The following is a 10,646-nucleotide window of genomic DNA, read 5'->3' as shown; positions in this document are numbered from 1 at the left end:
CCCATTTGCCCATACCCTCTCCAGCATTTATCATTTGTAGACGTTTTTAATGATGGCCATTCTGAAAGCTGTGAGGTGATATCTTATTGCGGCTTCAACTTGCATCTCTTTAATACTTATTAACATTGAGCACTTTAACATGCCTGCTGTCCATTTGCATGTCGTCCTTGAAGTGTCTGAAACGGGATTCTTTTCCTTCGCTAAAACTGGTGTGTGTGCTACCTATTCATCCCACTAATTCTCCTTTGGAATTTCCAGAAACCGCTATACTGTTTCCTGATTCTAGTTTTTTGATTTCAAGAAAGGAAATTCAAAATTCATATATGTGTACATAAACAATTCTTTCTCAAGCATAAATAACTTCTGACTTATCTCATTCAGCATATTCAATATATTAATATTTTGAAATTCACTAACATCAACTGTCTACACTCTATCTCCAACCCCACATAAATCTATTTATTTTTTAATATATATGCTATATTTATACTAGTCCCCCATTATTTTTTCAATATTTTGATTGGTATGATTGAAGAGAAAACTTAATATTGTCCCCAAATTAGAAGAAATCATATTAGAAGTACAATGTGCATGTGAACTAAGTCACTTCAGTCATGGGAGGAACACAGTGTAGATTTTATTTAAAATGTTAAACTGAGAAGAAACTTAACAATGTAAACCTTCTTAAGACTGAAAAAAACTGACCTCAGAATGTTAACTTTCCATCTGAGAAGGAAGGGTTTGGCTAAACATATGGTAAAAATTTGGAGTGAACAATAAATAATTGAAAGAAAAAAAATGCTAGATTATATACTGTCTCTTACTACATGAAGCCTCTGCAGTTATTTGAATCTAGTATTAATCAGGGGGAAAGAGGCTAATTAAAGGCATTGAATAGATACGATGAAAGAGAAGCTTTTAATAAAAGTTGAAAAAACAAAATACATACTAAGTTGTGTATGTAAGAATATAGGGCAAGGTTACATAGGGGCAGAACAGTAGACAGCAAGGGGAAGAAGCGCGGGGAACACATTAGATGAAAACCACATAGACATTGATACCAGGCAAGCGAGAGACATAGAGACGCAGCATCTAAGCTCCTGGGCTTTAGAGCCTGCTTATACCTGCTGTCCTCTCGTCCTCTACGTAAGACTGACTCAGCGCTAACGAGTATGTGTGTGCACACTGCTTCTCAGCCTTAAGGGCAGGGGCTGTCACGCCCGAAGATAGAATTATACTGACTTCACAATGAGGTGAGAATGGTCTCTATGGACTTTTTCTAGGTCAGTTCAAACACTGAATAAATCTTGAAATTTCTATCCATCTTTTGTCATGTGACATCAACTTCTTGCTCCATAACTTCCACATGGCATTTTTCACTTCTGCATTCCTGAGAGTATAAATCAGAGGGTTGAACAAAGGTGTCCCAATTGTATAAAACACAGCTATCATCTTATCCATGGAGAAGGTGGTAGCCGGGCGAGTGTATATAAATATGCAAGGACCAAAGAACAAGATGACCACGATGATGTGTGAGATGCAGGTGGAGAGGGCTTTTTTCCTCCCTTCAGCGCTGTGGTTTCTCAGAGAGTGCAAGATGATGACATAGGATAACACCAGCATGAGAAAACTCACTGTGCAGATGGCCCCGCTGTTGGACACCAAGAGGAAGTTGGTTACATAGGTGTCTGTACAGGCAAGTTTCAACAAAGGCTGCAAGTCACAGAAGTAGTGATCAATTACGTTGGGACCGCAGAAAGGCAGACTCAAGACTAGAAAAATCTGAGCTGACGAATGCACGCAGGACCCCAACCAGGCCAGGGACATTAGCACACCACAGACTCGATGACTCATGATGGTCGTGTAGTGTAGAGGCTTACAGATGGCCACATAGCGGTCAACAGCCATGAGGACAAGGATGAAGATCTCCAGGCAGCCAAAGAAATGGAATGTAAAGACTTGGATCATGCACTCACTGAAAGAGATAGTGGCATTCTTCAGAAGGGCATCAGCAATCATCCTAGGAGCTATGGAAGTAGAGAAGCAGGCATCATATACGGATAAGTGGAAAAGGAAGAAATACATTGGACTCCCAAGTGCCCTGCTGGTCTTGATGGTGACAATAATCAGCGAGTTACCCAACAAGGTCCTCAAGTAGAAAATCAAGAAAATGACAAACACTATTTTCTTCCTAACAGGATCTTGTGTCAACCCAAGCAGAATAAACTCAGTCACATTATTTTTCAGCTGCATGATTTCATGAAAGAGAAGAGATGAGTGCAAAATGATTAATCTGCAAAAAATAAGGAAATAATTCATAGGATGTTACATGATATTTTGAAATACTGCTTTTGGAGGCCATTGTACCTGTGATTTCTTTATGACTCATGTTAACACTTTGTGTGATAATTTTTAATGGTCACTGGAAAGGTTTACTGTGAGTTTCAAATAAGCTTCTGAAAGTAATAATTTCCTATAAGATTTTCTTTTTAGAAAGCTTTCTAAGTTTGATATTATTATTGATTAAATTTTCCAATTTGTTGAATGTATAATTAAGAGATATGTCTTTGTAATTTTTTTCATTTGTTTGTCATTATCAAAAATTTTATGGCACATGTTTGTCATGGTATATCACTTGGGATTTAGGATATACATGACTGCCTATGGAGGTTCATGATATAAAGTCACACTACACCTTTAACTCTGTTAAAAACATCATACATAAACACTTATGTATCACATCATTGCTATAGATAAAGATATACAATCATATATGTGTATACATATATTTAATACATTCTACCTCTTCCTTGAACTCTTATTCCAATTATTGCAGCTTGAGCAATGGAACAGGAAATATACCCTTTAAATAATCTGCTGTTATCATCTTGAATGTGAAATTTTGTATTAGACAAATACTAACAATCAGAAATAAACATTATTTCATATGCCATTATCTCATATATCCCAGTTTATCTTTTTTCCAACATCTAAAAACACTATTTAGAATACTCAGAATTCCTGAAGTTGCGGTATTAAATGAAGGATGGTGGGTTATTACTCAAAAGTTAGTATTTTTCTCTTAAGCATCTTAGATCTGGAGTAATATTGGGAGATGGCTGTGTGTCATCAGATGGTTGGTAAAGGATCCAATCATGGTTTTATTCCCAGGAGAGTTTGTATTGTTCAAGTATCTGAAAATGTGCGAGTCTCAGAAAAAAGCAAAGAAGGAGAAGCCAGAAGATGTACTTTTAAAAAGAAGCAATGCTGGTTTTCAATAGATATGGTCTTCACTTCTACTCTTCAAATGGATGTTACAAATTTAAAATGACTGTATTTGTTAAAAATAAAGAGATAATCTTTTGACATGGGAGCTAGGAGAGAAGAGCTAAAAGAAAAGCAGGCAGGTGAGGCTGAAAAATGGATAAGGGTGAAACATTATCTAGTTAGCATCAGGCAGATTCTTCCATGCTTAAAGAGCTGTCTTACGGCAGAGACCACAGGGAGAAGCATTGCTTAATTTAAGGAGGCTCTTTGTCCACTTCCCTCTGACTCAGTTGCCCTAGATGTCCATCTTTAGAGGAAATTCTACACTCACTTTATTTCTTTGTAGAACTTGCCATTCTTTGTGAAAAGTTTAACAGATTGTTCGAAGATTATTTATCACTCAACAGTCCGAATAAAAGAGTATATAATCTACCCTCGTTGAGCTCCTCACTCTGTCCCCATGATTCCTGATTATCTGACCCACAGACACCTTAGAAAACAGCCGGTCTGGAGTCAAAAAGTGCCCCCAAGGTGCTCATTATTCATGCCATGTATATATATATATATATGTCGATAAATTAATATTTCTTCTCTTTTCATAGCTTATTAGACATAGAACTGGTGTCTGGTGGAGGGGTCAGGGTAAATAAGACCAAATGTGGAAGAATACTGGCAGGTACAAATATTGATTTAAAGGAAATATTTCTACCCAATATTTCTCAGCAGTGCTCATCCCACGTAAATGGCACATTATCTTTCACCTTAATTATACTTTTCAGGCTCTTCATGGCCATGTTTCTTTCAAAAGGTTTCTGAGAATTAGGTATTCACCCTTTCAAATTAAACCTTTGAAATGTGGAAAGTGCCAATTAAAAGCTTACGATGCTATTTTGGGAGAATATAAGGAGTAATGATTCTATACTGTGATATACAATACTCTGTGCAATGTTGTCACATGGAGATGGAGAAGTTGCTATTCTCCCAAAGCTATGTGGAGGTCACTGTCTCCATGAACCTTATGTCTTATTTCTAGGACTCCTAGCTCCTAGTGAGGCTTTATCTTGTCACATTACCTTATATCAACATTATGTATGAACTTTCTTACACTCTGCTGTCTCTAGAATTTGTATTGAAAACAATAACACATGAAATACATTCCTCTATTATTTAATGACAATAATGAGTTTTAACATGTCAAGATTCATTGAGTTCATAAAATCATTTTTTCTCATTTGTGTTCATTTATTTCTTATATTAACAGTAAATCTTAAAAAAAAAAAACTGTTTCTTTTGCAGAGTTCTGTGGTAAAAAGTGCATTCAAAATAGATATGGAAATATATTAGAAATTTGTGATGGCTAATTTTGTAATTACACCACTAGAGTAAAACATGGAAAATGTTTTTCACCTACCTGCTAGAGGACAGTGAGTAAGTGTCGATTCTGACCATCCCTTTTGGTAGCAACCTGTTTCACAGAGCAGTGAAAAAACGCTCTTCTCTGAATTCCAGGGGGAATATTTTAAGAAATAATGACATAAGGTTTTGGCTTCATAGTATTCTCCCTAAAGTTTTCCCCACTATGCTAGTCAGAAACATCTCATATGTAATAAACAGCTTTCATTTGTCTATTTAGCTTATTAGGAAAACAAGTTAATTTTTCTCATACCCTTTAATCACACATAAACAAGTATTTGGAATTCTTAGCTTCTTCGCACTGAACAATCTTACCAGGGAAAAGGAGGAATAAAACAAATGAATGATAGAATAGGTGAAAAAAAAAGAAAGAAAAAAAAAGAAAGTTATTCATGTAAATTCATGGCTGATTCATGTCAACGTATGACAAAAACCACTACAATATTGTAAAGTAATTAGCCTCCAACTAATATAAATAAATGGGAAAAAAAGGAAAAAAAGAGGATAAGTTAAATAAATTATGGAATGTATAAAAAAAATAGCTATTCATTAAAGAGAAACTGGGTCATTCAGAAAGAACTCTGCTACCTGCTAGTACCTAAATTATCCTTCCTGGTGTTCTAGCTTAGCAGATCAGAAAACTGTGCTATAATATAGTCAATGAAATGAGATATTTAGATAGGATCACGGACTCAATGGACATGACAATAATGACACAGGGCATGAACTAAGTATTTGAAGTAAAAAAAAAAAAAAGCATAATCTAAACTAATCTTAGCTCTGCCCTTTTTAGCTGCCTGATTTGAGGTAGGCACTCTACACTTCTTAATGTGCAAAATAAGTATAAAAATGATAGTAGTAACTACAGAGACAGCAATTCCCAGGCAGGTTGTCAAGAAGTCTGGGGTCCCCAAGGAGGAGAAAGGGGTCTGGTGCTCTCAAGGAGAAAAGGACAAATGCTTTTTTTCTATACATCTTAGTCAATATAACAATGTATCTTGCTTGTTTCTCCTTAAGAGAAATTTCTGAAGAATCTTGTTATCTTAAAATGTATACTATGGGAGTAATGTATATTATGGGAGTGGATCTGGTAATATATTTCTATTGTTAGTTCTAATCCTGTCATCTTTAAATGTAAATTGTGGGAGTGGGTCTAGTAAGATCTTTACAACCTTGAGAAATCCTTTTGATTTATTGTAATAATCAACTGAAAAAGTACCTGACTCCCTTTTCTAAGACTAGCGAGGGGGGTACTCTCCGTCCCCCTCCTGACGTCTGTGTCAGAAGCTTTCTCTGTCTCTTCTCATACTTTAATAAATCTCTGCTACACGAAAGCTCTTTAGGGATCAAGCCTGGTCCCCGGTCCTGAAGCTCGATCTTCTTCTTCAGAGATCACGAATCCGACACGGTTCACCATAAGCTCTCACCACCTTATGACTTTTTAATGAAGCCTAAATGACAAAGTATCTTTCCTTTACAATTAGCTTTAGCTAATATTATTACTATATTATTAGTACTATATAATAAGATTGTTTGTCATCTGTTTTATGAATGAAATAATACCACTTACATAGGTTGCAATCATGCCATGCATACAGCAAGCATTAAAAGTATATTTATTAGTTATTATAAAGTTATTATATTTAAAAATATATCAATTGTATTACAGTAGCTTCTGTATCTTTCGTTACTTTCCCATTACTGATGCTCTGTTACACATTATGTCAATTATTATAAATAGTCTGATTCCAGTGATCCTTTGTGTTTTCCATCCCCCTGCTTAAACTCAGCACACTTCATACAGATAAAGGTCATTCCTAGAATAACATCCACTTTCACTCTTTCTCAAATCTGTCTTCATCCTTATCCTCTCATATTCTGTTACCTTGCACGGTTCCCAATTTCCTAAGCATAAAGGGAAAATCCCTTGGCTCTACATTCATAGCCTTTACTCCCATTTTCTACCTTTCATTTCAGGTTGACTGCAACTATATGTGAGATCTATTCAATCATATTAGGCTCGGCCCCTTGACGTGCGTGTGAGCTGCAGGCCTTGGAGGAGAAGGAGCTGGAGCCCCCAGGTCACCTCAGAGCCGCCGGTCTGTGAGGGGAGACTTCCGGTTCGCACTCCTGACTCTCTATGATCGGAGGGGGCCCCTCTGTTCTTTTTCGCTATCCCTTGTAAACTATCTGTAATTACATCTAGGGAAGGCACCAGGGTGCTTGAAGCAAGATTTTATTTTGTGTGCTAGAGCTTTCCTTCACCAAGAAACCACAGATTTGCAACAAGTAGTCTGAGGATTAAAATGTATACGAACACTGAGCAGAAATCTCATCTGTTTCTAATTCATTTCCATTTGTTTTGATAACTAATAAAGAGACACTTATTCAGGAAAACATCTCATTAAAATAATTTTTCTTCACTTTTGAGAAAAGTCACTATCTTTTATTTTCCTAATAGAATTACCAAAATGTAGACTGGGAACTCCTGCCTAATTTTACCATAATGGAGACAGCCTGGTTAAAAATGAAGTCAACAAAAAGGAAGCAGATCCAACCAATAGAAGAGACACATTTTTATAATAAATTTTCACCTGTAGAATTCACCCATTTCAAAAAAATTTTACCATCTTTCATTTATTCATTTTATTTTATTGCCTTTTTGTGCATGCACGCTTGCTCAGGTGTGTCTACTCAGACATGCCTGATTCTTTGCAACCTCCGTGGACTGTAGCCTGCCACTCTTCTGTCCATAGAATTTTCCAAGCAAGAATACTGGAGTGGGCTGACATTTCCTACTCCATACTGCTTTTTGGCATTCATGTAATAACAAAATAAATCCTAGTAAACTTAGTATCATCTCAAGAACTAAAATTTTACCCATAATTAAACATTTTAAACACTTTCCTGTCTGCTGTCCACCTCTTCTTAAAAGTAACATTTTAATTTTGTCCTAAAAATAAAACATTTTTATCTATATATATTTTCCCTGGCTTTGAATTTTACAGAACATAACATCCTATAGGCAGACTTCTTGGAATTGCTTTTATTTTTTTATCCAGCCCTACTATATTTCATTTTGGTTGTTGAATTTAGTTGTAAATTCACTTCCATGGCCTTATCACACTCCATTATGGGATTATTTCAAAATGTGTTTATTCAATATCCAGTCAATAGATATTTGACTACTATGAACAGCAATTATGAACATAAAAATATGTTTCCTAAGAGTATAATTGATAGGTTTCAGGATGTGCCAGTATTAAGATTTACAAAATAATATCATAAATTTCAATAAGGAGTAAGGAGATGCAATCTAGTTATGTGCCAGAAAAGAAGACAAATAGAGTATTTGTGACCAGAGATGAAAACTTTCACAAGATTAGCAAAGAATTAAACAAAACTATGTTCTCTTTTGTTGTTGCTTTAATTAAGAACATGGATAAAATTATAATCCTCAAAACAACCTGAGTTCATGGCTTACAATATGAGTTTAAAAATGTCAATTCTTAACCTCTTTTTCCTTGTCATTTGTAAGACAATTTTTTCAACACTAACGTGGACCAGAGTCCTGTGAAGGAAAGAAAATTTCTTTGAGGCAGAAAGACTTACTCTTATTTATTAAATATCATTAAAATATGTGATCTATACAATTAGATTAGAGGTTTATGATGTTTCTATCAATATGGAAAATATTTATAAAAGTATTTCCATACTCCTGCATGCATACTTCGGTTAAAGACAACTTTTAAAATTTAGGAGAAGAGGCATAATAATGAAGGATCTTTATTAGAGTGTTGCATGATATCATAGTTCTTTGTTCAACTGAATATGGCCTGGGTTCAAAACCCTAACCAAGTAGAATAATATATCCTGTTGTTTAAATGATGAGATGTGTCATATTTACTTTCCCATCGACTTGTTAAAGAGCTCTATAAATACATTAACTTCCAGGACCTTGAGTCCTAAGTAAACCCAGTACCTGGTACCGTATAATGGTGAGTACTGTCTACAAGTATCTTAACCTATGACAGATTCCTTACACTGAGTGAAGGACTCAGAAAGACAGATTACCTTTATTCTATCTCATAAATCAGAAATTCAACATGAGTCGGTGGGCGAGAGGTGAATACCTGAAGTGTACAGGATCTTTAGGGCAGTGAAAACACTCTTTATGACACTATTGATATAATGATGGATGTATATCAAAAGTATATCATTATACTTTTCTCCAAATTCATGAAATATACAAAAACAGGAGAGAACCCTAAGGTAAACTATGGACTTTGGGTTATTACGTGTCAATGTAAGTTCATCATTTGTTTGGAATAATCAACTCTAGGAGAAGTTGATAATGGGAGATCCTACATATGAGTAGGGATAGGGGTATATGAGAAACCTGTACATTCCTTTCAACTAAACTGTGAACCTAAAACTGCTCTAAAAATAAAAGCCTTTATTAAATTTAATCCAATGTATTTACTCCCTGATGTAGAGACTTCTACATGAAAATGCCAGGTGTTTCTCTAGAGTGTAATTGCTTGGAGTCATGAGCTACATTGAGGCAAGGACTATGACATATTCTTTAGATCCACCTTACTTAGAGATGCCCTGGGGCTCCAGCTCCTGCCTTTGGCTCATGAAGCAGGTCAGGAAAAGTGCATTCTCTGAAGTTACGGCAAACCGCGGTCACTGCCCCCTCACAATGCAGTCTCTCGGTGTCCATGGATGATGCAGTGCTTTAATTATTCAGAACACTTGGTGCCAAAACTTTATCCACACTAATAGACACTTTGGTTTATCAACTTTCCAATGACAACTTCGTTTAGCAACAGTGGTTTCTTGGAAAAAAGCTTTAGAGCTGAATCCTACTATCAAGCTACTGAAAATGGCTCCCGTAGCAGGCTGCAATTCCCCCAACATAATAAAAGGTTCTCTGAAGACGTTACATCAGCCACCTTGAATGGTGCCTCTGTCTCTAGCGCCCTGCGCAGTCAGGGATGGAGACCAAGGCCCCTTTCCTTTCTCCCCATCTGTAAGCTCATGCCGACTCTCTGCTTTCATGCAGCGCATCTCCCTAAGATCACTCTTCTCCCACTTCCTGTCACTCAGGGCATGGGCCCAGAGCCATCTTCACATTGGAGACATGGTGTCCCTTTGTGAAGTGTTCTTTGTCTACATACATGGCACCTAAGGCTAACTTTTCAATGTGTAGCCAATTATTTCTCATGTTTGAGTATCTTTCAGAAGATTGTTAAATAGGTACTTTGTGAAGTTCAGTTTCATGCTTGGTCTTCAGCCAAAATTATTTATCACAGTAAAATTCAGCATTTGAAAGGTACAAGAGCTAAATGCCTACATTAGTGTCATTTGTGACCTCTCTGCCCCTCTGGGACATGACAGCATAATTTACTGCCACGTACAATCTCCATAATGATGTGTTCACAGCCCCGTCACAGGACTCAGATTTATTGTTAATACACACGTATGTGCACTCAGTCTGTCAGGCATGTCTGACTCTTTGCCCCCATGGACTCCAGTCCTCCAGACTCCTCTGTCCATGGAATTCTTCAGGCAAAAATCCTAGAGTGAGCTGCCATGTCCTACCTCAGGGGTCCTCCTGACCCAGAGATCACAACCAGGTCTTTTGTCTCCTTCATAAGCAGGCAGATTCTTTATCACTGCGCTCCCAGGAAGCCCTAAGAGAACAATTTACTCTCAATATTGGTGAATATTTTAGGTGTGACTCGGAGACAATATCTCCTTATTCATTTCATTTTTTTTCACTTCAGGTTCTTGCTGCAAATTAATTAGCAAAATTACTCAAAAGAACTTTCACAGTTCTGTGATATTTAATTGGGTGTGTGTGCATACACACACACACACACACACACAGAAAACCGTTAAAATATATGACTTTTACCTCTAAAAATTTACTTTTTGTTTGGTTTGGAGATTTTTATATA

At 36.4% G+C, this 10,646-nt stretch overlaps 1 protein-coding gene across 1 annotated transcript; it reads right to left on the bottom strand.

Annotated features, from left to right (window-relative positions):
• Nucleotides 1-1,284: 1,284 nt before the first annotated feature.
• On the bottom strand, nt 1,285-2,253 carry LOC136175350 (olfactory receptor 4C16-like). Its single transcript, XM_065945678.1, has one exon. It carries the CDS (start codon nt 2,251-2,253, stop codon nt 1,285-1,287), a length of 969 nt encoding a protein of 322 aa, XP_065801750.1.
• Between the last annotated feature and the right edge of the window lie 8,393 nt (nt 2,254-10,646).

Source organism: Muntiacus reevesi, chromosome 9, assembly GCF_963930625.1.
Source record: "Muntiacus reevesi chromosome 9, mMunRee1.1, whole genome shotgun sequence".
Lineage (NCBI taxonomy): Eukaryota > Metazoa > Chordata > Mammalia > Artiodactyla > Cervidae > Muntiacus > Muntiacus reevesi.
Note: the sequence above shows the minus strand (reverse complement) of the source record. Positions and strands in the feature narration are given on the sequence as shown.

What these genes read in the sequence shown, in the direction of transcription:
- LOC136175350 (XM_065945678.1), bottom strand. Translation starts at nt 2,253, where the DNA reads ATGCAGCTGAAAAATAATGTGACTGAGTTTATTCTGCTTGGGTTGACA.